The 27,895-nt window shown below is 41.9% G+C and overlaps 1 protein-coding gene across 4 annotated transcripts in view; it reads left to right on the top strand.

The window, feature by feature from the left end:
• The window catches only part of LOC114558920 (plexin-B1), a 76,540-nt gene that overhangs the window by 14,816 nt on the left and 33,829 nt on the right, over positions 1-27,895 (top strand). For 2 of the 4 annotated variants that reach the window (XM_028583220.1, XM_028583222.1), the window contains 5 exons: positions 5,509-5,596; positions 20,913-21,786; positions 22,112-22,351; positions 23,867-24,049; positions 26,561-26,689. In XM_028583220.1, the coding sequence (XP_028439021.1) occupies positions 20,923-21,786; positions 22,112-22,351; positions 23,867-24,049; positions 26,561-26,689 (1,416 nt within the window). In that variant the 5' untranslated portion in view covers positions 5,509-5,596; positions 20,913-20,922. The remainder of the gene's footprint in view (positions 1-5,508; positions 5,597-20,912; positions 21,787-22,111; positions 22,352-23,866; positions 24,050-26,560; positions 26,690-27,895) is intronic. The other 2 variants (XM_028583221.1, XM_028583223.1) reach the window with 1 other exon arrangement.

Here is a 27,895-nt window from a genome sequence, read left to right as displayed (position 1 = left end):
AAGTCTGATTCATCAAAGCCTCTTAAATGCACAACGTACATTTCTTGTTTCAACTCGTTGGATTCCACCACTCTTTAATCCAGGAGAACATTCTAAGTATGGGTGAATGTGTCAAGTCCATTTTGCGAAATACTCTCACTTTCTTGCCAAGAGTTTCCACGATCCCACGCTCATATGGTAAATACAAAGACACAGCCGGTGGCCATTTTGCTTAGCTTAACTTAGCTTAGCATGGCATAAAGACTGGAACATGGAAAACAACTAGCCTGGCTCTGTCCAGAGGTAACAAATCCCACCTATCAGCATCTCTGAAGCCCACTAATTACAGTAACATGTTATATTGCATGTTATGTTGTAGAGCCCTTTCTCCCAAGTTCATTGTCTTAGAGACATTTATTTTACTGAACTTGACTACACAGTGGCCTTGCATATAGACAGATGGTAGCTGCTTACTGTGCATCCATCTCCAGGTGGACCCCCCTTGTTGTTCTAGGTTTATACAAATGATATGTCCCGCCAGGTTCAGCCCACAAGCTATGCGCCCTGCTTATTATTGTTGAAGCTTTCACATGAAAGTGGGTGAATGCAATATGAGAAACAGAAGTTTTTTTGTGTGTGTGTGTGTGTGTGTGTGTGTGTGTGTGTGTGTGTGTGTGTGTGTGTGTGTGTGTGTGTGTGTGTGTGTGTGTGTGTGCGCGTGCGCGCGCTCCAGTCATGTGGTGGTCTCTATTGCTGTAGTTGAACAGTAGTCGGATCAAGTCTGCTTGTCCAGCTGCTGAATCACCCCCTGCCAGACTCACACTGCACATGCTTTCATTCCTGACAAACTTTAACTTTAACCCTTGACTAACCAAAATAAAATCTTTTCTTTTTGATTAAGAATGACTTGTGTCCTTACTTTGAAGGTCTAACTGGTTTTCACAAAGCGGTTTATCGTTTATCCTATATCCGCTGCACACGCACGCACACACACACACACACACACACACACACACACACACACACACACACACCGTGGCCTTCAGGCTTTGTGTCCCATCTAAATGGATCTTCCTCTCCCCCTCTTCTCTTACAGAGGCATGTCTAGATAGGCCATGTCCGTCTGCCTCTCTCTCCTCCCTCTGTCCCTCCTTCCTGCCATTCTCTGCATCTTTTCTTTTTCTCGGGGCCCACAGTTTGACCCCAGTTGCCCTTGACACATGCATTTCTATAGCTTCAGCCAATCAATACAGACTCATGTGGCCCGGTGTCAGATGTTTGGTCCACTAATTGAAACCAACAACAACCCATGGTGAGCGAGAATGAGCGTTTTCTTTGCGTGTGTGTGTGTGTGTGTGTGTGTGTGTGTGTGTGTGTGTGTTGGATTGATGAATGAGGAGGACAGAAGATCTGCCACATTCACATGGTGATCACCCATTCATTCAGCTATTGTTGAGACTGCGGATTTTGCAAGATTAGCGAGAAAAATTGTACCGCGATCACGTCAGCCGTACAACAGCAAGATGAATGTGGGTTGAGAATTATGGATTGAAAAATATCTTGCGTAAACGACAAGGGCAGTGGCCATGCATTTCTACTGAGGATGCAAATCTTTAAAAACGGGTCACAAATATATTGTGCCATTTAAAAAAAAAAAAAAAAAAAAAAAAAAAGTAAAAGAAATCTACTAATAAAATGAATAATTGTCACATGCATGTTTTTAGATAAATGTAATTGAGGAGTGGTTGTGATATAGCCCTGTTACAAATAGTTTTTCCTCCTTTTTGTTTTAATTTGCTTTATTTGTCTGTTGACCAAATGGGGCATGTAGAGTGACAGAATTGGGGGAGGGAGGGTGGAGGTGCGGCATATGAAAGTATAGTAAAATGTACCCAAAATAACTACGAAGCCGTACAAAGTCCAAAGAGGAACTAGATTTCACGTGACCACAATATTATATCATGCTGCGGTTGGTTCAGACAGTTTATCACCTTAAATGACGTGATATGCTTTTTATTGTTCACGAATAAGAAGCACTTGAATAAATGATATAAGATAGCTCTTTCACTAAAAGGACTTGTTAGTTGTGCTGCATTAGCCAGCTGCAGTTGTAAGCGAATCCATTGACAAAAGAGGATGCAAATGGCCAATAAAGAAGAAGCTCTTAGCCTTTTAGCTTCTCTCTGTGTGACCAAGCAGGTGACAACAGCACGGTGCATGTGTTGCAGCGCTGAATGTGGTTAAAAAGCAAAGGGCACGCTTTATATAACCAGACAGTAATGTCTGTTAGGGTTTCTGTCAGCATCAGAGACTGCCGCAAACCACTTGCACACTTTAATTTGATCTTTTAATGAAAAGAAAAAAATATCGGTGGCTTGGTTGTGCTGAGAGAAAATAGCAGTGAGGAGGGGTGGGGGGGACTGCTTTCAAAGCTACTGTAATTAATCCCAAGCATCAGTCAGACTGTTCTCATTAATAATGCATTTTCTAAGCAGCAGTCCTGACATAGGGAGTGGATTTAAGTCTTTTATTGAAAGATTCAACAACAATGCCAGGCAACCCTCGGAGCCAATCTGCTTCAGCAACCAAAAAAGCCAGACATGTTTCACGTTCAGCCACGTTTAGGGTTTGAAACAACAAGGAGAACAGGTTGCATGGCAATTAAAATCCATTTAGAGGCAACTCTATGCCAGTCACTAATCTGTATTCATAACAAAGTATCAACGAATTAAACCAAATTAAAAGGAAATTCAGTTATGACGAATTATCGAAAGGATAGCTATTCCCGGAAATTGCCCATTCCATTGCCCAAATTGCCCAGTGCATTGCAGAACTACTTCCTGGTGTAATTTGTTGGACGTTTCTGTATTGGTCCACTCACACAGTTTTACCTAGGTCTTTTTAAGGCCTTTTTCTGTCTTCAGGTTCAAATAAACATGCTGATCTGCTCGTGAGATAATTAGTAGGGTAGGAAAGAAGAAGAAGAAAAAAAGAAAGTTTACTAACACAAACTTGTATTCATATTTTGGATGTTTTTCTTTTTGTGAAATATTGAAGAGATGTACCTCTTTGGTAGCCTGGCTCCGCCCTCCTATGTACTTCCTTCAGTACTACGTCTGGGTTTTGCGGTATATTCTTGGGATTTCTCCGACCAAATCTTTGACGTTGAGGTCGTGACGTGCGCTAGTTTGTAGAGTTGTAGTTCCGTAATGGCGGCGGAGAAAGATGCGGTCCATTGTGGCAACGCTGCCGAATATCCAGAAGTCAAAGCCCGAGCAAGAACAATCTTTGCTGAGTTTTGTTGGTGGCCATGATGTTGTGGCCCTCCTCCCCACGGTGTTTGGGAGAAGTTAGTGGTGAAGGAGTTAACTAAGGCGAGCGCTAGCGATGCTAAGCCGACGTCACGACCAAATGTTAGCGATTTGGTTATGGCAGATCCAGAGTGGCTCTGGGCAGATCCAATAGTTTTAAACTTCAACAGAGTACCCGCCTTCAAGGAAGTTCACACTTGTCAATGGCGAGTGGCCAGACTCTCTGTACAAATGAAATGTACGAGAGTCTGGTACGAACAGGCTACCTCTTTGGACCTTGAACAGTTATTTAAATTAAACCATCTGAAAGGTTTAAGGGGGGGGAATAATGGTGGAACTGCTAACTCAGACATCTGAAACATGACATGGGGCCCAAAGTAGACACTTTTTTTAGTCGTAGTAGACACCAGAGTGTCTGTGTCTTGAGTCGCTGTGTCCACACTAGTCTCTACAAAGAAGCTGTTGCTATAACGAACAAGCGTGTTGACAGAAACTTCTAAAATAGGTGGTTAAGCTAATCACATTTTCCTTTTTAAAGATGGCAGCATATACACTGTCACTGTGAGGGCACTGCTGTGTGTGTGTGTGTGTGTGTGTGTGTGTGTGTGTGTGTGTGTGTGTGTGTGTCCTAAGAAATGATGTTTTAGTCCGTATGGATCAGTTTGAGATTCTGTTTGTCTTTCGCTGCTCTGAGCACAGCCAAAACCATGCGGGCGGGCAGCAGGGTCTCTGTAGAGCTGCGGCGGTTTGGCTTTGATCGGGATGTTTGCTTCCACAGCGGCCTATCTCAGGTTTAGAAACAGTAAGCTGAATCTGGCTTTTTTTTTTGCCGTCTTTTGTTCAGGGTGTTTTTTCTTTCTCTTTGGTCAATTTGGATGTTTTTTTTTTTTTTTTTTCTGTCCATTTCTCTTCTTTCTCTTTGAATTCACACACACACACACACACACATACATACACACACACACACACACACACACACACACACATACACACAAACTCTCCTTTGTATTTCTTGCCCCCTCAGAGCCTTTCTTTTTTTACCCACCTCTCCCTTGGTTAAACCCTCTAGTTTGATCAATCATTGATGATCCCAGGTGTCCTGAGACCTCAGGGAAAATCCTGATTGGCTACATTCCCACCCTCTCTCTCTCTCTCTCTCTCTCTCTCTCTCACACACACACACACACTAACACACACACACACACACACACACACACACACACACCACATAGTACATCTCACTATCTTTGTGGTGACCCATCATTGACATAATGCATTCCCTAGCCCCTTACCCTAACCTTAACCATCACAACTAAATGCCTAACCTTAACCCTTACCCTCACCCTAACCATACTCTCTCACACACACACACACACACACACACACACACACACACACACATTGTACATCTCACTATCTTTGTGGGGACACGTCATTGACATAATGCATTCCCTAGCCCCTTACCCTAACCTTAACCATCACAACTAAATGCCTAACCTTAACCCTAATCCTAAAACCAAGTCTTAACCCTCAAACAGCCCTTTAAAGTTATGGGGTCCAGCATTTTGGCTCCACAAAGCAGTCCGGACCCAACAAATATACTGTATTCCCGGTATTTGGACCCCACAAATGTAGTTAAACAAGAATACACACACACACACACACACACACACACACACACACACACACACACACACACCCCTTCTGCATCCCCCTCACAGCCCCTTTCCCCTTTTCTTATCTCGCTCTCCCCTCTCTCTCCCCACCGGACTTAGGATAGCCGCCTTCAATTAAAGAAGCAGTGGGGTTCCCTCAGCCATTAGCCATATTAGTGTTGGGTCCATGCCCGTGCCCCTTTTCGAACAAAGACCTCTCAATGCTTCCTGGAGCCGTTTGGTTGGCATTTGTCTAGATCGACTGATTTATAGCCACACGCCCTCTTGAAGACGCAGCATGGACGTCTCCTAATGTAGCACAGTGTCAATGGTTGATTTAATTTAACTGGACTTCCAGGTGGATTTTTACCACAGCGAATGTCACAACAACTGACTCCCACAACACACCGACGACACTGTTGGGGATTTATTGAAAAAGAAAATGACAACTGACCGAAAAGAGCAGCTTCATGTGATTAATGACATGTAGGCTCAAACAGGGCTGCCTTCCTGAGGGTGTTATCGTATGCTTAACCTTTTGGCAATGATTCCTTTGTCCCCAGATCACAATCACACACCTCAGACCTTCAACACAGCCAGGCTCCAATCATCAATCATCTTTGATTTTCTGCCAGAGATTCAGATACTGGGGTAATGTGTGTGTGTGTGTGTGTGTGTCTGTGTGTGTGTATGAGTGTATGAGTGTATGAGTGTATGAGTGTATGAGTGTATGAGTGTGTGTGTGTGTGTGTGTGTGTGTGTGTGTGTGTGTGTGTGTGTGTGTTCATTGCGAGTGCATCCGACTCTCACATGCATGTTCCTGAGCAAGATGGAGAGAGCACAGTCTATTAAGCATTTGACAATTGAAGACCTCCCACTCTAAAAGACCTGCTTAGATTGTCCTCTCTCCCAATCCCAGGAAGCTAAGGGGTGGGGGGGGGGTATAAAGGCGTGTCTCCGGGGGGCGTCCATTTTCTTTCTAATGAAGCTGTCCGTCACACGCCTTGTTGACAGAAGGCCAGGATATCACTCCCACCTGCCTACACTTTCAAAACCACCAGTTTGGGAGCTAAATGAGCTGAGGTCGTTTTGGTTCTAAAAAAAAAAAGGAAGTGGGAATAGAAATTGATCAAAATATTGTGATTGGAGCATTTTGTAGTCTTTATTTACCCTCTGAAGTACACTTACAGTACTGTTTCACTGGTCACTCAGCGGGGTATTTTCCACAGCAGTGCCACTACATCTTGCTATGAGCTTCATACTAAAAAGTCATAGTTTTTTTAGTAATAATGTGTCACATAATAGAATAATAAAAAAAGTGACAATGTGTCTTTAATATATGCGTTTTAATTGTTTTCCAGAAAAAAACAATTTCCTGAGTGTCATTTTTGTTAATGAAATGGCTCAACAAAACAATCAAAACAGTCTAGGACACAATTCATTAGTAACTAAAAGGGCACTGGGAGAGCACAGACCACTGCAAAGGCATGCCCTATCTCTCAATGTTTACATTCCGACTCATGTCAGTATTCCCAGTAGGGAAGTCACTATTCAGATTTTTTTCCGACACAACATGAATGCAGCACAAATGCCCTATTTTGCAATGTTAACGGAAGTGAAGACCCGTGATTCATATCTGCTAAAAATACTGGGTTCCTGCTTGGGCAATGCTACACCCTTTCATATTTCATGGCAATCGGGCCAGTAGTTTTTCGTAATCGTGCTATCAGACAAACAAACCAACCAATCCAATCCATTCCATTTTATTTATATAGCACATTTAAAAAACAAAGGTTTACAAGGTGCTGAACAACATAGAAACACATATAAAACACATAGAACACATAAAACAACATAAGGCCGCACAGTTCTTATGCTGGGTTAAAAGCCAGGGAATACAAGTGAGTTTTAAGGTGGGATTTAAAAGTTTTGAGGGTTGGGTCCAATTTGACCTGTGGAGGTAGCTCATTCCATTCCACAGTTTAGGGGCTGCAGCTGAAAAAGCGCAGTCGCCCCTGGTTTTTAACATGGTTTTTGGAGCGACCAGCCGAAAGTGATCAGTAGACCTAAGTGACCTTGAGGGGGTGTAAACTTGTAAAAGGTCTGAGATGTAGCGAGGTGCCAACCCATTGAGTGATTTAAAAACAAACAAGATCTTAAAGTGTATTCTAAAATGGACCGGGAGCCAATGTAGCGTGGCCAGGACTGGTGTTATGTGTTCATGCTTGCGAGTTCTGGTTAAAACACGAGCAGCCGAGTTTTGTACTAACTGTAAGCGTGCCAAACAAACCAACCAACCAACGAACAAACCAAGCAGAAAACATGACCTCTTTGGTGGAGGTAATTGATGTAGAGCTGCAAAGATTAATCGATTAATTGATTAGTTGTCAACTCTTAAATTAATCGCCAACTATTTTGATAATCGATTAGTCGGTTTGAGTTTGATTCCAGCTTCTCAAATGTGAATATTTTCTAGTTTCTTCTCTCCTCTGTGACAGTAAACTGAATATCTTTGAGTTGTGGACTAAACAAGACATTTGAGGACGTCATCTTGGGCTTTTGGAAAACACTGAGCCACATTTTTCACCATTTTCTGACAATTTATAGACCAAACAACTAATCGAATAATCGAGAAAATATATCAACAGATTAATCGACTATGAAAATAATCGTTAGTTGCAGCCCTAAATTGATGAATTAAATAATAACGAATAATGAATAGTAATACATGAATTTTGTCATTGACATGAATGACAAAATGTGTCATGTGAAGTAGTATTGTTCATTGTTCAAGGGCTTCATTGCCCATTCTCTCCAAGGACTCTGATGAAGATGTAACCTTACATCAAAACATTAGTCATTCTTATGCACCTTTAAAAAATAAAAACTATAAATTAAGAAGATATCTGTGTTGCACCGGCAATCTTTCTATTCTAGTATTGTTCATGTGTACTTTGTGTAGTATCGTTTGAGAATGTGTGCACTGCATTTTGTATCTAGTTTATATTAATTTCTAGTGTCACAAAGTGACACAAAGTTTAGCAGTTTTGCTTGCAAGTGACTATAAAGATTGGTTGATCATCAGAGTAGTTGCTGACTATTTTTCGGTCAATCATCTCATCGATTAATCGCTTAATCACTTTAGCTCTATTGCTAACACACTAAGCTAGACAGTGAACATTGTAAACATTATACCTACTAACTTTCACATTTTAACACTGATTGTGAGCATGTTGGCATGCTAACATTAGCATTTAGCTCAAAGCTCCTGTGCGTAGTACAGCTTCAGAAAGACTCTTAGTCTTACTGGACTTTGTTTTGTATTGTTTGATAGTGTGTTTACTGCTTTCTGGATCTAATTTATATTAATTGGTGAGTGACACAATAACACAAGCTTAATGTCCTATTATTGTAAATGACTGTAATATTTCTGTGAGGAGTTGTATCCTTCTAAATCGTATCCTTCTAAATCGTGTTCTTTTCCATTAGATATCATCAAAGACTGTCAGCATTACATCAGTGTTTTCTAAATGCGGTGTTGCACTCCATTGGGAGCTAATGTACCCTATTACATTTTCCTTGGTCAACACAGCTCAATCAATTATATAGATTTCCTTTTACTGAAATAGCTGTCTCCAGCTGGCCTTTGTTAATGTCCATGAAATAATTATGTTTAACCAGCCCTTTCTACTAGGGGTGGCAAAAATAATCAAATATTAAATAATTAAATTTTTTAAATGTGTTGATATTTATTTAAAAGTTACTGTCTCCAGACAAGTACAAATCAGAAAACAGAGTGACTGAAATAGGATGGGATAATGGACAGCAACAAAGTTTAGGCAAGAGTGCAGAAAAAAAACACAAAAATGGCCAAAAGAAAATAAAAATGTTATATATACACATGATCTAATAAGACATACATAAAATAATTAGGCAAAACACATATAGGCTGTCCATATACTTTATCACATTACATCTGCATGTATCGATGCATCGATAATCGGTTTAGAATGGAATCGTTGGCCTCTGAATTGGAATCGAATTGTGAGGTGCCAAGAGATTCCCACCCCTACTTTCTACCTTATGTAAGGACCACACTGGGACTAGGAAGTACCCGCTGGTAACTACCCAATGAGCGAAAAACCCTGGAGGACTGTAGAATGCAATCTGGAATGAAATGTGAATTAGAAACGCCTGTCACTGGTCCCTTTTTAGTGGGTTCAGTGGGATTATGTCTGCATGGGTGCCCTGGCTGCAGATGAAACACGTCTGGGTTGAAAGTAGGCAGTCTTTGCATGCATGCACACCGAGTTGACCAGCCACGCCAGTGAGGTATTAAGGCCAAGCGTTGTTATAATGTTGTTCTTGTGGTTAAACAGTCAGGTAGCCCCCAAAAACCAAGGGGTAGAAACAAATGCTGGCAAACGCAGAAGGTGCTTTTAAAAAATTTACTGGGCACGGAGAGATACTAAATCAACAGCACAATTAAGATTTCAAAAGAGACCCCATCAAGTTTTACATTCATCCTGATACATCCTCCATATAAATGTTATTAGAAAGTTATTTCAGGGCTGACCCACATCCACAAAGACCTTAAAGGTTGGATGCGCCCACACTGATATTTGATTTTTTACCAGACAGACAGAACAGTCAGTGTGTTAGTAGAAATGACCCTACAACAGCTCTTTTATCTGGCTGCCAATAGGGTAGCAAGTGCAGGGGCCCGCTGCCAACTGACTGCAAGCACCATTAAAGTCAATGAGGACATAAACTAGGAGTATATTACAATTCGAACAGCTCAAGTTAATGTACTGTATCTACAGGCTACAACATTAAGTTACAGTTTAAACGGGCCTGACTCCATTTAAAAGCTGGTTTCCAGCAGGTTCCTGTTCTGCAGAAACCTAGAACACAGTTATGGCACATGAAGACCGAAACACTTGTACAGGACATTAGCATGGGCTAGACAGATACAGACAGCTAAAAACAACAATACAGACTTGGACAATACATGAACAATGAATGAGTGTAACTGTTGAGAAGGAACAGTTTGTATTCCTTGTACTTGAGACTCGAGATGCTGTTCTGTTGTCTCGGACTCGTCTTGGACTCGTGGTATTTGGATTTGTACTTGTCTTGGACTCGGCCATTGGACTCGCCAAATATTCTAGTTGGTCTCGACAGAGTCCAGTTCTAAAGTAACTTCCTCCTTCAAAACAAAACCATTGATGAAGCGCGCTCGTTCAGAAAACGGGTATTAGTTTAATTCAAAATCCATCTAATACAGGCATTGAGATTGGTTGCCTGGGATACACCTGGCTGCATCATATATGTACCTCAATCATCAGGTATCAATCATTTTCATTTTTTCCACAGATAATGTCAGCAAGCACTTTGTACTATGAATTCTTCAGGACAAGTAATAAGTTCAAGAATGGGAACATTTCCATTTTATATTTTAAGTAAATATTATGGCCTAATTTGATCATATAGTGTGTAACTCTGCACTTGCTTTTTGATTATTACAAATAATAAAGTAAAATGATCATCTTAAATTAAAATATATACTGCTCGCACATCACAAAGTATGAACAGGTAAGTGAGTGGTCTTAAAGAGGATTCTTTTTTTTCTGTCTCGGTATTGACTGTCTCTCATTTGGACTCCATCTTGACTTGGACTTGAACCTCTTTGGACTCTGTCTTGACTCGGTCTCGAATCTCCCTGGTTTTGGACTTGCCTTGGACTCGACAAAGGTGGACTTGACTACAGCCCTGTTTGAGCCTAGATATCGTCTTAAATTTTGGATATGGTAATACATATCGTGATAAGACACAAGTGTTGTCTTTTCCTGGATTTAAAGGCAATGTTACAGTAAAGTGATGTAATTGAGTGAACTTACTAGCTGTTTAATTATTTGCCTTTACCCACTTAGTCATTGTATCCACATTATTGGTGATTATTTATCAAAACTCTCATTCTGTTCATATTTTGTGAAAGCACCAACAGTCAACCCTACAATATCGGTACAATATCGACATTGACGTTATGGTAAAAAATATCAAATAATATTAGATTTTTTTTCCATATCGTCCAGCTCTAATTTCAACCTTAGACTGTAAAGAATATGGACATAGTCTCTGTGATGTCACCCGTTGGTTTCTGAAGCCAAAATGAAGCTCTAAGTGGGCGGCTCCCGTTGTGTTTTTACAAATATTTCCTGAAAATGTTTTATCCCCTTTTTAGAAAAATGGAACCATATGGACCATAGATACAGTAACATTTGCTTACACATAAAATGAGGATAATTCAGTTGGTCGGGTCTAACGTAGAGTATATTTTCCTAGTCAAGGAATGATGTAATGCTATAAGGCCGCAGCAGCTATCACTACAAGGCGTGCAGGGAAAACAGCCGCAAAGAATCCCTGGCTAAACATTTAGAAAATGCATGGCATCCAGATAGGCGCCTGAGATACCAAGCACAGTGGACAGAGGGGGAGAAAGACAGAGACAGGCGAGAGGATTTGTTGAGAAGGGTGAGACAGAGGAGTACGCAGGATCTGCCTCCACGTAGCGTGTTATGAGTCAAAGGTTCGCCAGGGGTCATGCGCTGCAAACACATTCATGAATAAAACAAATCATGCTCTCAGATTGTTACAAACTCAAAGATCCAGCAATAAGTTCCTCTGGGAATACATGGCTTTTTTAGGCTTATTCTGGGGTTTTGAGAAAGCACAGTGCATGTTTCATAACCATGCAACTTATTAAAACTGGAGGGTGGGCAGAAAGTAGACCAGATTTTCTACCCTCGGCCTCAAGAATATTAGCAATAATACTCTGGTTCACTGTCATTGGTCGACTGGCTGGACAGGGCAATTTTTTTTCATTGTCGACCGTGTATTTCAATAATAGAGCAGCAAATCTGGCTTGATGTTTCACAGAGCTCTCTGAATTCATAAAATGTGCTTTAGAAAAGAAGAAGAAAATGCTAAGAAGCATCTCTGGCCGTGGCAAGGGACCGAGGAGAGCACAAGACTGGTTGTTAGACCACAGACAGTGTGACAAGCTGATTAGAATGCCCACAGACTGTGAGAGCTAGACCTCCACTCTCTATTCACTCGACCCAAGCACGTCGTCACGACAACGAAGGACCACAAAGGGCTTTCTTAGGCTATTGAGTGCTGTGAAAGAAGAGGAGGCGGCCGTGTGTGTGTGTGTGTGTGTGTGTTTTTGAGTGTGAGTGTGAGTGTGTGAGAGAGACTCGGAGCGGAGATCTGGCTGTACAAGCCGTAGGTGGTAATGTATGCAGACCATCCACAAACAAATGAATACGCATGCACGTCCCACTGCCACCTCCTTAGCATTCTGCCACACAATGACCATACCAGCGTCCTCGATGACGTGATGCTTCACCCGAGCATATGGCCAAGCTGAATTCAAACCCCGAACTGGCCACAGACAAGCTATTTAAGCTTGCTTTGTCTTTTTTTGTAGGCAAAATGCAAATGCCTTTTGTGTGTTCATTTTTCCAGTCATTTTTTTCCCTCTTAAATATGGTAATAGTGCTGGAAATGAATGGGATGGATTAGATTCAGTGTATTTGATAGTTTGCTTGAAACGTTACCCTGGATCAGGGTAATATTTCCAACTCATGAGTGCAATCAACATTGGTTTCTTCTACATTAGAATTAAGTAAAAGCTCAGCTTAGTAATGGTCCCGGTATATTTAATGCTTAATGTTACAATCTTGAAGATCTCGGGTTTTACTCTCTTTGGGGCCATAGGCGGTTGCAATTGCAGGTCTGTTTTTGGATCTCACTTCACTTTCACTTATTTTTGAAGTTATATCATTGGAGCAAATTATTTGCAAATGTGTGTGGCGAGTCGTGCAACTGTATCGCAATCCTTGCCACTGGTGTTGACTCCATTTTGTCTCGTATTGCGAATTCTCAGACTCGGTGTGCAAGGTTTCTGTGTGTTAAGTTTTTATATTGGATAACGGATTAAACGCATACCAAAAATACCATGCAAAAAGACTTAAAGCAGAGCGTGGGCCAGTAGGCAAACTGTACTTTTCAGACATTGTTTTACAACTGCAAGTATTTTATAATTTCTGTATGTTTTTGCTTTATCACTCATTCCTCCTTTTTTCTCACGTTGTCATTCATTGTGGCCGACTGGCTGACTCTCCTATGCGAGGCCGGAGAACTGAGGTCTGTAATTGTGGCCGGATTTGTTGGCTGCTGCTTTCACTGCTGTGCTCCCACACTGTCAGCAGAGGCTCTTTCTAAAGATCTGACCACTGGCCACTTAACAAGCTCTGTCTTACACACACACACACACACACACACACACACACACACACACACACACACACACACACAAACAAACACACACACATAATAATGAAAGCACACACTTGCAAAAAAAAAATGCATTCCTCACTAGTATTATCATCTTTTTATTATATGGTCCTATTTTAGTTTTGAGGGATGTTAGGCTGTGAGGACTGTGTATTCCCATCAACCTATATTCAAACATGCATTTTCAGATTTATAACAGACATGCTTATTAAGTGGCCATATTTTACTGCACTCATGGCCACTTGGTGCCCATAGCCTGTCCCTGCTTAAAAAGTTAAATTGGGCCTCAGCTGCTTTTGTCAGTCATTCTCATTCTCTCGCTCTCGCTCTCTCTCTCTCGCTCTCTCTCTCTGTCTCTCTCTCTGTCTCATCGAGTCCATCTACCCCCGGTTTCCTCCAGACTGCTCTTTGATCCTTGAGCCTGTTGAATGTTGAACTGAACTGAAGAATTACAGCACCATCAGTTCCAGTTTTGTCATATTTCCATGACAACCCCAGTCTCCTCCCCCTTAGTCCAGGTCAGAAGGTCAAAGACTGCTTTGTCAGATGCTCTGAGAAAAACAGTTTCACCTTACGATTTCACAATGCCTTCTGGCCTATTTAATAATTTAAAGTTGAACAGTTTGATGATGTTGTCTTATAATGGATGTCTTTTTGGCCTGCATTGATAACATATTTTGTAAAGATGAGCTGGTGTGTTGAGTGATTAAAATGATCAATAACAGACTATAGCACATTCAGTCCATTGGCCTTCCAGTGGATCTCAGGTCGTGTGTGTCATGCTGTACCAAGCAGCTAGACTTAACACCTGCTTTTCCCAGGGAGAGCGTTACTGTCTCCAGGGTGAAAAGATCCTGTCATAAAACGGGCTGAGCGAGTGTGTGTGCACATGAAAAAGTGTGTTGTGTTATGTAGATGTGTGTGTAGACTCTCTTTCCAAGGGAAGTGGCTTTTATCCTGTGTCCGTTCAGTGCAGCCACTTGGTCGAAGAGCTGTGAAAGGGACACTATTCCCTCCAGCAGCAGACAGAGAGCCCCTTCAGCACACCGGAGGGACAGAGAGAGAGAGACCCTCTGTGTCTGCATGTGAACCAAGGGGAGGGAGATGGCCATTGACCTCAAAGAAGGCAACGGAAGTGGAAAGGGGCCAACCATGTGTACATCTGCCTCTCATAATATTAGCGCTTTCACTGATCTAACTGTCTAAAAGTAGAAACACAGAACCAGCGACTACACTGTATGTGAATGTTACCCACTGGATGCAAATGTGGATTGGAAGTGACACGAAGGGTGTGAATCGCACCTCCAGTTTGTTGTGTTTGGGCTCAACTAGAGTGGAAAAGTGGACTTGGTAACACATACTCACAGTCGTCCCATCAGGCTAGAGATGTCATTGGCAGAAAGGGTTCCAAGTATGATGGCCTTGTCTGTTCCCCTCCATGGTTCTCACAGCACATGAAAGACTAGCTCAACATTTGCATCAGTGCAGAACATGCTTGAGGAACTGCTGGCTGTCTGATTGAATCCTTAGGGATTGGTCATACCAGCGTTTCCAACAGCAACATTGTGAACTGTAACGTTTGTTTCAGTTTCAATCACAGTGGTCTTCTGGAGTTGAAGTAAGTTATCTCGTTGCTTTTGTGTAACTTTAACAAGCTAATCAATGTCTCGAGAAGAACCAGAGAGAACTGGAGAGTCCACAGAAGCCATCGTATTAGCTGTATCACACCACCATCAACCTTAAAATAAATGCCAATAGAGCTTCCTTTTCTGTATTAATTTTGCCACGAACGAAACACGGCACAACCAATGCATGACCCATGGTTGCCACTTAAGATGGGTTCAGGCTGGGCGCAAAAGGTTTAACAGGAGTCCAGCCATAGATATCTACGGCATAGGATTAGATTAATAGTTCAGCTTCGGATTTCATATGTTGATGTCAGCAGTAGACGGATGTTTGGTACCTGATCAGTGACACTGTTTACAGAAAGTGGTAATTGAGATGTCATCAGATTACGGAGTCTTTCTTTAACTTTCTTTATGTTGTCGTCACTATCAACAGTCTCATCCAGTGTTAGACACACCGCAAATACCTCTATTTTCATGTAAAGGCACTAAGAATGGCTTTTTAAAAAAAACATTGTTGCCAACCTAACTTTATCAGTCTCATGAATGTCACCCAAACACATGCCAACTCTTTCTACAACCTACTTTTAAATCAATTCCAATTGTTTACTGGCAAACATGTATGCCTGTTCTCTATCACCCTGCCTGCGTGTGGCCATTGCTGATCCCAAACAGACACTCTGCTACTCTCTCTACTGTACTCCCTGGATGGGATCCAGAGAAGCCAGTGTTGCAGAGTTAGAGGCCTGGGGCGAAACCCAGCTGACCCACCAGAACATAACAATGCAAGGCAGTGCTCCATGGCTCCGGGCCCAATGTCCCCCACTGTCCCTGTGCTGCTGACCCCACATATTTTATGGGGTCTTAGGCGTTCAGTGGGCTGTCACGGCTCATTAGGAGCTTTAGAAATGAACTTGCACAGCAGACTCTCTCTGTGATTAATAAACATGGACAGAGAGAGAAAGCGAGACAGATAGGAATGGTTAGGGCAAAAGTTCACTGAAGAGACCACATTCTGAGAAATATATTGAGGTCTTTAAATACACTTGGCACACACACACACACACACACACACACACACACACACACACACACACACACACACACACACACACACACACACACATACAGTATATATTTTATCAACTCTTCTACTACTGTTGATGGAATGGTCACCCTGCCGTCCACAGCAAAAAGAAAGTCATTATTCTGGTGGAGAATTCTAGTAAATCTCCTGTTTCAAATGCCAACAGCACTAAAATTCTGAGCAAATCACTCATATATGTTTATTTATGTTTGCTTGCATGTGGATATTTGCTACATATTTGCCTTCTGACCACCAGTTCCCCTCCTCAATTTGGTTGACAGTCTAACTACCAGTGGTTATTTATAGGTTGTTGGACTGTGCCCCATTGCGAACATGCTGCATACCAGACACAACTGATGAACTCTGGAGATTGTTGATGAACAGCATGAGAGAAACCGCCCCTCTGTTTCTCCAAATGGTGTTATTTGTATTGCCACCAAACACATCCACAGTAGGAGTAAAAGTAGAAGAGCGACTGTGACAAAAGCCAGCTGTAGTAAATAAAGATGAAACTCTAGAAAGCTCTCTTATAAGAATGATGGATTTGTATTTATTAGTGAAGCTTGAAAGGCTTAAAAGCTGCCTCTGAAATTCCACAAACGTCCTTCAAGACTCGCTCACAATTAAACGGACCATTATAGAAAGAGCTATCTAAGTTTAAGAGTGGTCATTTAGTTGATGAATTAAGTGAAAATATTGCATTGCCTTAATAGGTCTCGGATTTCGAAAGAAATATCTTCACCTCTTGGCTTTAACATCAACCGCAGCTGTATTTCTCGTGCCTCTGTTCTTCCCCTCCGCCTCCACTTTGTCCCACACCACAGTCATCTAGTCTGATCTCATTGTAGCTCGTAGGAAGCCATCATTGCTGTTTGGTAAGAGGAAGTTCCCATGGCGATGGGGTCGCCACATGCTATAAATAGGTGGTTAGCCGGTCAAAGAGCAGGTGAGGACGCCTGCTCAACGTAGCAGTGAGAATTTGTCTAGATTTGTTCCCAGGCTCTCTGTTGCAGAGAAAATCTAGGCACTTGACACACTAATTGTTTTTGATTGTAATTTAAAGAAATCCCTGAATTAAGGTAGATGTGCTTTAGAAAGTATAAAATGATCTCATTCTATCCAGCAGTAAACAAATAAATGAAACCCCTCTAGACTCAGCACAGCAGTAGTTGTTGATGTCAGTGGCTTGATGACCGTATTATGTGCCAATACACTAATCTAGCACAGTGACTGCAGCCATCTTAAAGCAAGACTTTTGAAAGAAGCAATAACTCTCTTACAATAACTTTCTCTTACAAATGGGTGTTCCTGCTACAGCCTTATTTGGTCTAGTATGACCAGTAGCTTAAGCAGGCTAATGCTAGCTAATGGTACTAAACTTTAGATAGTTATTGTTGTACCATTGACATTGTTGCATCTGTTAGCTGATTTATGACTCTTCTCTACTTGTGTAATGTGCATTTGCTAAATTTTAGCATTTTCCATTATAGGTTGTGGCCCCAGTGGTGTTACATGGTGTTGCTTCAACATCTCTGATAGCTAATACTAATAATTTTTGGAAATGTCGTTACGCAATTGTCACAGGTCGCCGCGGCACATAAACAAACGAGTGATGGCATACATTTAGTCCCACTGTGCTTTGGAGCGTAACCGCTGTAAAACAATCAGAAAAATAATGTTTTATTGCTCTCATTCACAGCCCCGCTGCGCTTTCTCTCGCTCGCCCGAGACACACTCCTGTCTGCAGCCTACTGTAGAATGAGTTTTTAAGTACATTTGAGTACAAAACGGTAGTTCTGGTGGTGTACAGCTGGACGGGATTAGGGCCAGTCACTGAATAGGTTATGACGTGTTAACCCACCGCCCATTTCCAGCACGAGAGGTAACTGGTATGCATCCCTTCCGGGTTTTGACCCAGGTCGTCTCTGAATTGTCATGACCAGGGATCAACCCATGTTTACTGGCTTGGTTTGAATTGACATGAGAAGGGTTAAACATGGGTTAGTAACCCTGGTCCGACCCTGGCCATTGGTGTAAAAGAGGTACAACAGTGTGGCCTGTACAGCAGTGCTTTGAGCTAAATGCTAACATGTTCAAAATGAAAATATTTTGGCAGGTTACTGACCCATGCTAAAAGCAGCTCTAACCACACCGTACAGCTGAGGCTGATGGGAATGTTATCAGATCTGCAGATATATCATAGTATTGGACAAATTCAAAAGTTTAAGTTGATGGCAGTGCATAAGATTTAAGGGATAACAAGAGGTTGTAACCGACAATAGAGCCACACCAGTAATGTGGCTAAAGAGCTCTACATATTTAGCTGAATTAAACATGAGGCACACTGAATTGGTTTGTTTTATGTATATATATTTCATAAGGACGATTCCTCCCCTGTCTCAAACAACTATACATTTCCAAGCCCTGTTTAACAAAATGTAATGGCCACTCCTCTTTCATATTCGCACACATACACACCCGACTCAAGTCCTCATGACAGTGGGCTCGGAGGGCGTGGAGGTTATCACTTATTAGACTTCTTATTCTGCTCATGAATAAGTAAATAGGAGGTCTGAGACACACTCACCCACTTACCAGACACATGCCCCTGCTCCTGTATGGCTCCTGGTTGGCCTCCTATGGCGCACAAATACACACACATCCACACACACATCCACAGATTCCCGGTTTCCTCCCTTTCAACACCCGTCGTCTTTGTCCTGATCGCAGCCCCAGGGGATCGACAGTTAGGTGAGATGGCACTGCATGTCTAATGTCTTAGCAATCTATTCACACTGCAAGGTAATGGTGCACAATATTGCACTTTATTTCTTAATATCACAGTCGAATATAGACTTAGCTTTCTCTAAACATTTTCTACCTCTGTCCTTATGCAGAGTGTAAGAAATAATACTTGACAGAGGTGTATCTAATGTGTATAGAGCTCTAACACATCCCCAGTTTAAAGCTTGTTCCATACACTGGTGTGCATGATAGGGCTGTACAATAAATGAAAATTACGATTACGAACGCGATTACAATTTCGGCTCCTAATGATAACAAAAGCAGAATAATCACGAAAAACGATTATTTTGCACATTACGTTTTGCAAGTAAATTCTTATTTGGTCTTCTGTTCTGAATGAATTTTTTTTTTTTTTTTTTCAATGTGAAAAGTATTAAGGGAAATTTCACGGATTTCAAGGACATTTTTTTAAGTTTAATAATTGCAAGATCTTTCCAAAAGTCAATGAGTAATCTTGTTAAATGATCGTGATTTCAATAGTGACCAAAATAACCGTGATCATGATTCTTTTCCATAATCGAGCAGCGCAGGAGTTATTTATTTATTTATTGCTGTGTGACCCTTCTCAGTGAGGTCAGCGAAAGGCCGGAGGAATCTGTTCAATAATTAAAGGGTTTTTCTCTCTAATGCGAAAGCTCTCAGTGTCCACAAACCACTCTCCTCAGAGGTGTTGAGTGATGGCTGTGGAAATGGGAAATGAAAGTTGTTGTTTTGAATGCTCCAGCTGTAAAGGGATACTGTGGTGTTGTGATTCCGATTAACACACTCTAAATAGTGGTAAAGTCATAAACACTAATCTTATTCTAGATGTTGTAGCATTTTGATGGGTAATGTTACACTCCTCTTGAATATTTCTTCCGTCCAACTCAGAGTCCTGTCCCTCTCTTTGTCTCGCACTCTCTCTCTACTTTTATACAGTAATCCTCCATGATGCAAACATTCGCTGGCAGAGAGGAAAGGAATGGGATATGATTCCAGGTGATAAGGTTAAGATGCTTAAAGGTCCCATGACATGGTGCTCTTTAGATGCTTTTATATAGACCTTAGTGGTCCCCTAATACTGTATCTGAAGTGTCTTTCCCGAAATTCAGCCTTGGTGCAGAATTACAGCCACTAGAGCCAGTCCCATAATGAGCTTTCCTTAAGATGTGCCATTTCTGTCTGTAGCTATTGAGGAGGAGAGAGAGAGGGGGCAAGGTGGAGGGTGGGGGGTGTGGCCTTGACCAACTGCCACTTTGCTCGTTTGAAAGCCATGATTTCTCTTTCTTATGGGTGGGCCAAATTCTCTGGGCAGGCAAAGCAGAGAAAGGGGAGGTAACCTTCCAGATCGGCCCATCTGAGCTTTCATTTTCTCAAAGGCAGAGCAGGATACCCAGGGCTCGGTTTACACCTATCGCCATTTCTAGCCACTGGGGGACCATAGGCAGGCTGGGGGAACGCATATTAATGTAAAGAAAAACTCCTAAAGTCACATATTCATGCCATGGGACCTTTAATAAAGAACATAGATGGTGAAAGAGTATGTTGAACCTTGAAAACTTAACTTAAAGGTCCCATCCTTTTAAAAAGGGTGATTTCCATGTGTATTTAGATTAAAAAGCAGGTCCAGGTGCTATATAAATGCTGTGAAAGTATCAACATTCTCAATCCACAGTGAAATCCCCACAGCCCGTATTCAGAAACTGTGCCTTTAAACAAGCCGTCAGGACTTTTGCACAATATAGAAAGTGCACTAGACTGCTGTTACGGTTATTCCCCGGCTGCAATGACAATACAGAGATCCCAAAAGCACAGATGCTTACAGAGACAGGTGATAAAAGACAGGTGCTAAAAAACAGGCGCTAAAACACAACGTTAGGAATGTGCATGCATGCGTGCATGTTCATGGTAATTTCATGCTAGCTTAAATTCTAAAGAGGTTCTCACCACATCTTAACATTTCTCTCAGCCTAACTCTAAGCTCTCTAAAACTCTTAAACTTGCACTATACTCAACTATATGGAAGCAGCTTTTAGCCTTATTGAATGTTGATGTTTAACCTCAAACATCTGCTCGTGCAGGCCTCTAACTGCTCTGTTTATTTCCTCAGAATATTTGCCATGCTACATGGGAAGGCTCTGAACTCCACCCTGCTCTTACTCCTCATCCTCATCATCTTTGCCACAGCCCATGGTCGCTCCTACCCTTGTTTTTCCCGTAATGACACTGAGTTCCAGCACCTGGTGCTCCACCCAGACCCCTCTGTGGGAACGGTGTACGTGGGGGCCAGGGACCACCTCTTCCAGCTGGACGGAGCCGATGGACTCCGGCTGGAGCAAGAGGAGACAACCGGTCCCGTGAGCGACAGCAAAGACTGCCTTCCCCCAGTCACCGAGTTGAACTGTCCCCAAGCCAGAAGAACCAGTAATCACAACAAATTACTTCTGGTTGATCCAAAGGCGTCGGAGTTGATCACCTGCGGCAGCATCCACCAGGGCACCTGCCAGAAACGCAGACTGGCATCCATCAAGAAGGTTCTCTTCTCCACCGAGAGGCCCGTGGATACGCAGTATGTTGCAGCCAATGACCCGTCAGTGTCAACCGTAGGGCTGGTGGTTGGGCTTCGTGGCGGGGAAAGGACAGTGATGTACGTGGGTAGGGGCTACACTGCCAGCCACCCGCCCATCTCCACCCGCCACCTTTCATCAGAACCCGTCTTTTCCTACGAGGAGACGGCGAAGCTGGCTGTGGCCGGGCGTCTGTCGGAATACGACCACCACTTCGTGATGGCATTCACACGCCGCGCATATGTGTACTTCTTGTTTTACCGCCGTGACATCAAGTCGGCATCGAGGGAGTACCGGACCTATGCTGCCAGAGTGTGCTTGGACGACACCTCCTACTATTCCTATGTGGAAGTTCCTCTTGTCTGCCGATCCCCTTCCTCTCCGTCAAGGACTTACAACCTGCTCCAGGCTGCCCAGGTACTTTCTCCCAAAATATTACTAATACTATATTTCTGCTTATTCTTTGCTGTCATCTGTTTTTATCTGTTATTATTTGTACATGTAAGGTGTCCTTGAGTGTTGAGAAAGGCACCCATAAATACAATTTTTTATTATTATTATTTATTATTATGAGTCCTTCAAAAATACTTTGAGGGAGCAGCAATTCCAAATATGGCTGAATTTCTTGGTCATCAGAGTGTGTGAATTTCAAGTGCTTTCAGAAGTGGGTTTACATCAAGGTTAGACTGATCCTGGCTGCGTTTTAAGATCCCGAGTTTTTCCCACGCCTGTGTTGCAACAGGTGGGACAAGGTGCGGGCCGGGAAGGCGAGGATCTGCTGGGAGTCTTCTCCACCCGCAGCGGCTCCACAAACAGTCCCTTGGATGCCTCAGCTCTGTGCGTTTACCCACTGGATGAGCTTGACAAACACATTGACTCCACCCGTGACCTCTGCTACACCCAGGACGGCCGGGTGGAGGGAAGAGGAGAGGTGGCCTACATAGAGTACGAGGTCAAGTCCAGCTGTGCCAACCTGCCCCTGGTAAGGATGCAGTGGACGAAGAAGGGGGGGTTAAATGTCTTTTTTGTTATTTATTTTATTTTCTTTTGTTATTTTTCATTGAAGAAGAGCAAACACTTTGGAGCAATGGGCTTTTTTACCGTTTGTTGAAATAGGGCTTATCACGGTCTCCCCTACCTGTAGATAGGTGGGCCAACGCATTTTTTGTGCATGCATTGTTTGAGTCCGGTGCAACACCGGCAGCGCTGCCGCTAGTTAGCTTAGCGCAGTGAATGGAATCCTATGTTGCCGGTTAGCATGTTGTGAGTAAAAGTGCGCCAACAAAAGACAAAAAAAACAACTTAATTACTTGAACTGAGACAAAAAATGCGTTGGCCCATCTATCTACAGCCAGGGTAGACTGTGATAAGCCCTATTTCAACAAACGGTGGCGTATTCCTTTAAAACAATGATTTTGTCAATAACATGCTCATCAAACTACAGTTTCTCTTTGGTCCCCTTAGCAGAATTGCATGCTACTTTGAATGCTTGTTACGCTGTGTAGTACATATACATATACATATGTTCCCTGCTGTCTTTATGGACTTAAGTATATTGACTCAATTGGTTTCAGTGGTCACAAAAAGACAAAACAGAAAGTACAGCACAGTAACGAGGGATGACTGGATTGCCGAGATTAAGCTTAGTAACCGGAAGAATGAAGGCATTGTAATGAGGCCCTCGTTGAAAAGCCCAAAGCTCCCAGATGCCCCAGGAGTAGCTTTGCCCAGCTGCAGCCCTCCAGTGACCCCCTCTGCTGCCCTGCAGCCGCTCAGGTCCTGCCAGCCCTCAGAGTCATTTAATGGGATCTTTAGGGATTAATAAACCAAGCTAGCCCTGAATCAGCTGTGCTGCTGCTTAATGATGTCTGACAAGGAAGGATAGGAGTTTGTTTTTAATCAACTGACATAAGGAGAGAGAGAGAGAGAGAGAGAGAGAGAGAGGAATATAAATATGGGAATAGAAAGACTAGCATACAAAGCGACAGGGAGAGAGAATTAAATAATCTAGAGGAAGAAAAGGAGATGCTGAAAGAAACATAGATGATTGAATGAAGAAAGGTTGTATTAGATCACAGTTTCCCTTATACAACAATAAGCAATCTTATTTTTTTTTAATAAACAAACTGCGTAGACTAAATATAAAATGTCCCAATCGACTTCCTCCTTTAGGGCCAATTATGTGGAGCCAGAGTTCAGAGACTAACCAGAAAGCAGGATTTAGAGTGATTGTTTTGCGAAACCAAAAGAGCGAGTTGGCTGTGTCTGTATAAATCTACTTTAATCTATGGTGCAATCTGCTTACAGTGAATTAAGAGGATTCAAAGGCTCTGAGGCAATACTAGGAGAGAATGAAAGACTAATTGAAAAGACGTGAACATGAACTTGTTAGTCCAAAGTAATAAGATCACTAAAATAAAAGTAATCCGGATGCGTTCGGTTCAGATAAACGCATAAAATCAACAAACGACTCAAAACTTTCTGTCATGTGTCGTAGAATACCCTTAAGGCCTATCCCTGCGGCTCCGACCACACCCCCAGTCCAATGGCAAGCCGGGCACCGCTGGCGTCTAAAGCCGTGTGGCACACCTCGGCCGCCCGTCTCACTGCTGTGGCTGTCAGTGTCAGAGAGGGACACAGCATCGCCTTCCTCGGAGACTCCAAAGGGACTCTGCACAAGGTAGAACATCCTATGTCATACTTTTTGTATGAGTTTTTTGTGCCCGTTTCTTTAGGCCATTAGGCCTGCCCCAGCATGCACTGGGTGGGAAGCAGGGAGACGCCCTGGACACATCACAGGGAAAATTTTCCATTCATTTATTACTACGTGGATTATTTCCCAGCTAAGCAAACACACCTCATACTACATAAAACATTTACAACTATTTTCAGGGATTGGATTTCAAAAGTTTGTGCCAGCTCCCATCTACTTATGGGACTATGCATCGCAACTACAGCCTGGAAGATTCCAGTCATTCCAACGCTCTCATTTTAATTTTACAAGTGCAAATTTTAACATACAAGTTCAAATTTTTTGTTATGCAAGTTCTGACATTGTATTCTACAAGCTCTCACGTTTTGCACCATATTTACCTTCATAGTTTTCCAACACACACAGACTAGCATACCACCATGATCCCATGCCTAATACATTTGCTTTTTGTTCTGTAGAGCGCAGAATGTGAGTACTGGAGACTTCAACCTGATGCATTTTTGAGCTAATGTTTTAAGGGCATGATACATTTTTTAAGTTTTCTTTTGGAAGATTTCTTTTTTTTCTTCTTTTTTTTTAGCCTTGCCTTGTTTGTCTGACTACTGCTTTGTACACTATTGTCCAAAACTGCTAGTGCTCTATCACCATCTTTAAAACATCTGCGTAGATCTGATGTAGGGTAATTGTAGATAAATCTCTTCTGTGTGGTATTTGAGGAGTTGGTTATCATGTAGTAGGTCTGTTTTGCCATGTGTTTGATGTGTTTGATGTGTGTGTGTGTGTGTGTGTGTGTGTGTGTGTGTGTGTGTGTGTGTGTGTGTGTGTGTGTGTGTGTGAGAGAGAGAGAGAGGGAGACATAGAGTCAGACACAGTGCTTTTAGGTAGCAGATCAAAGCAGCTCTCCGTGTAGCCATCTGAAGTAAGCTATTGTAACAGGATTATCGTATCACAGCATGACAAATTCCACAGCATCCAGATACAGGACTCCATGTGTGCGTATGTGTGTTTTTAAGTTTAAGTTAGACAGTGTGCAAGAGTTTCTTTGCAAAATAAATCCTCCTACCGACATTTTAAGCTTCTTAATTAAAAATTAATAATTTATTTGTTTAATCTGAATTTAAACCAATCTGTAAAAATGAAAAGTTGCGGGGGGTTAGGTGCTGGATTATTTCTTGGTTGTTTCTAGATAGTAACCCTAGATTTGCGATAACTCTGGCAAGGTTTGCTGCCCGACGAGTTAAATCCTAAATTTAACCATTCGCGGTCAATGCCATTTTGCAAGACTTGTGCAAATCTTAGGTTACCATCTAGACCCAACCCTACCTTGTTGTTGCCGTGATGTTGCCAGGCAACCAGCAGAGATAATTTTTACACTTTAATTTTCATATTGATTCGTCAAAAAAGCTATAACGTGTTAATTAACGAGCATTGAGTGGGATTGATCTTCTGATCTAAGAGTCTTTAAGAAAGTGAATAATAGTATTTCCCAAAATGTTAAACTAGAGCTGGGCAATATATCGATATTATATCGATATCATGATATGAGGCTAGATATCGTCTTAGATTTTGGATATCCTAATATCATAATATGACACAAGCGTTGTCTTTTCCTGGTTTTAAAGGCTACATTACAGTAAAGTGATGTCATTTTCTGAACTTACCAGACTGTTTTAACTGTTCTATTATTTGCCTTTACCCACTTAATCATTATATCCACATTACTGATGATCATTTATCAAAAATCTCATTGTGTAACTATTTTGTGAAAGCACCAAAAGGATATTGAGGTATTTGGTCAAAATATTGTGATATTTCATTTTCCATATCGCCCAGCCCTATGTTAAACTATTTCTTTAAGGTTAGAGAAGGCATGTAGGACATAATGTAAATCGCTGCGTTTTGAAAGTTGATTGACCGATATTTTCTTGTTTGCCTACGTAGCTTAATCTCCCATTCGCCTGTCAGGTATTTCAGCTTCAATACAACATCAAATTCTCTCCCATATATGACATGCAAAACGACAAACTCCATTCATGTTTCTAAGTCACCAAGCATTACAGAGCTACTTTCCATGCCATTATGTGTTGAGTGCATTCTCTTAATGGGACAACTGAGTCTCCATTATGTTCACAATGATCAAGTGAGAGCCTTCTGGAAAGAGGCATAAAAAAACCTCTGCTAATCTCATTAACGTGAGGTAACATGAGAGTTTGAAGGCCTGGGAATCACTTAAGCCAGAGGTGTCTTCCTGTGCTTCATATTTGATTTGACTGTGCCGTAATCACATTCATGGCCACTTCTGCTGCGATCCTGCGCACATGTGATTTGATTAGAGTTTGAGTTGTAAACTGAAGAAGACATTCGTTCTGCATCATTTTATTTTTTGTCTGCTCTTATAGGAATATACCAGTTCTCTTGCTAGTGATCTATAATATCATATACCACAATTTATGAAGTTTTTCTGGTGCACTTCTTCAGGTATATCTGGGCCAAGATGGCCATGTGGAGGTATATGCGAACACGACAATCCAGCCCAACTCACCCATTAACAGTGACCTTTTATTGGACCAGAATGGAGCACACATCTACATCATGACCAAGACTACTGTAAGTATAAATATGTAGCATCACTGTTTTGGCTAATCAGTGGTGGTAAATGTAATTTTCTGTTTAAAGGAATACACCGTACACAGTCCAGCAGATTATGTTAGTAAGTAAGCGTTCACATCTTTACTCAACAGATGCACAAACAGCTGTAGGCTACTCTTTTTGGTGTGTCCGTCCATTCAACCATTCACCCAGATGTCTCCATACACAAGACTAAACATGGCTTGTCATTCATTGTCAGACAATTAATCGTTTGTCAGAGTTTTGTCAGGCTTTAATACTTTCTCAAGCTGTGTCTCTCTCACAGAAAAATGAGATAAAAGAAAAAGAGGCAAACATAAGAGAAAACAGAAAAGCCAGCTGGCTGTCGAGGTCAGGGGTCAGTAACCCTACTGTGATGGGTACAACAGTTAGCAGGAGGTGTAAGGTCAGACATAACAATGGTATTGATCAGAGAGAGTGGCCTTCATTGTGTTGACACACTCCCTATAGAGTGTCTGTGTGGGTATCCATAGATGCTGATGAATGGATATGGGAAACTGCTAGTCTATTCATTGAATGGCTTGTCTCATTTGTAGACCACTGAACGACTTAATCTGAATGTAGAGCTGTAGCCAAGTCAACAAAATTATTATTACAAGCATCGTCATAAAGTTACTGATAGTGTCATGAGCAGATTGACATTCAGTTTTTTGGAGTTAGACATATTGTGTGTATGAGTGTGGGCAAAGCCAATGAACCACTGTTTCTCTGGCTTAATAATGCTAACTGGAACCACATAAAGAGGTAAATATGTAATACCATGAAACCTACAAAAGCACTCATTCATTACCAAATGACAGAAAGAAAAGCATACTGTATATCTTTGTAAATTTAGGAGTTGAATGCTCTGGGTAAAGCCAGTAAGTGGACGCTGAGTTGTTTGTTTTTTTAAACTTAAAATCAAGATAAATTTTAAGCTCAGCAGACTCAACTAGTATTATGATGTCTATCTAGCTGAATAGCTGTGAGCTAGCTAGTACTGTTACGGCAATTTTAAAATAGGTTGGCATTATAAGCTCACTTAGCCAATGATAAATAACTAGCATGATTAGCAGTAACGCTGCAAGAGCACTAAGTTGCAGGTCGAGCTCACACACTGAAAATGGCAAGGGGTAAAAGAAGTATCATAAACAGGTAATAATACGGACCTTAACAATGTCATTA

Source organism: Perca flavescens, chromosome 7, assembly GCF_004354835.1.
Source record: "Perca flavescens isolate YP-PL-M2 chromosome 7, PFLA_1.0, whole genome shotgun sequence".
Taxonomy (NCBI): domain Eukaryota; kingdom Metazoa; phylum Chordata; class Actinopteri; order Perciformes; family Percidae; genus Perca; species Perca flavescens.
This window is presented reverse-complemented; position numbering and strand designations above follow the sequence as displayed.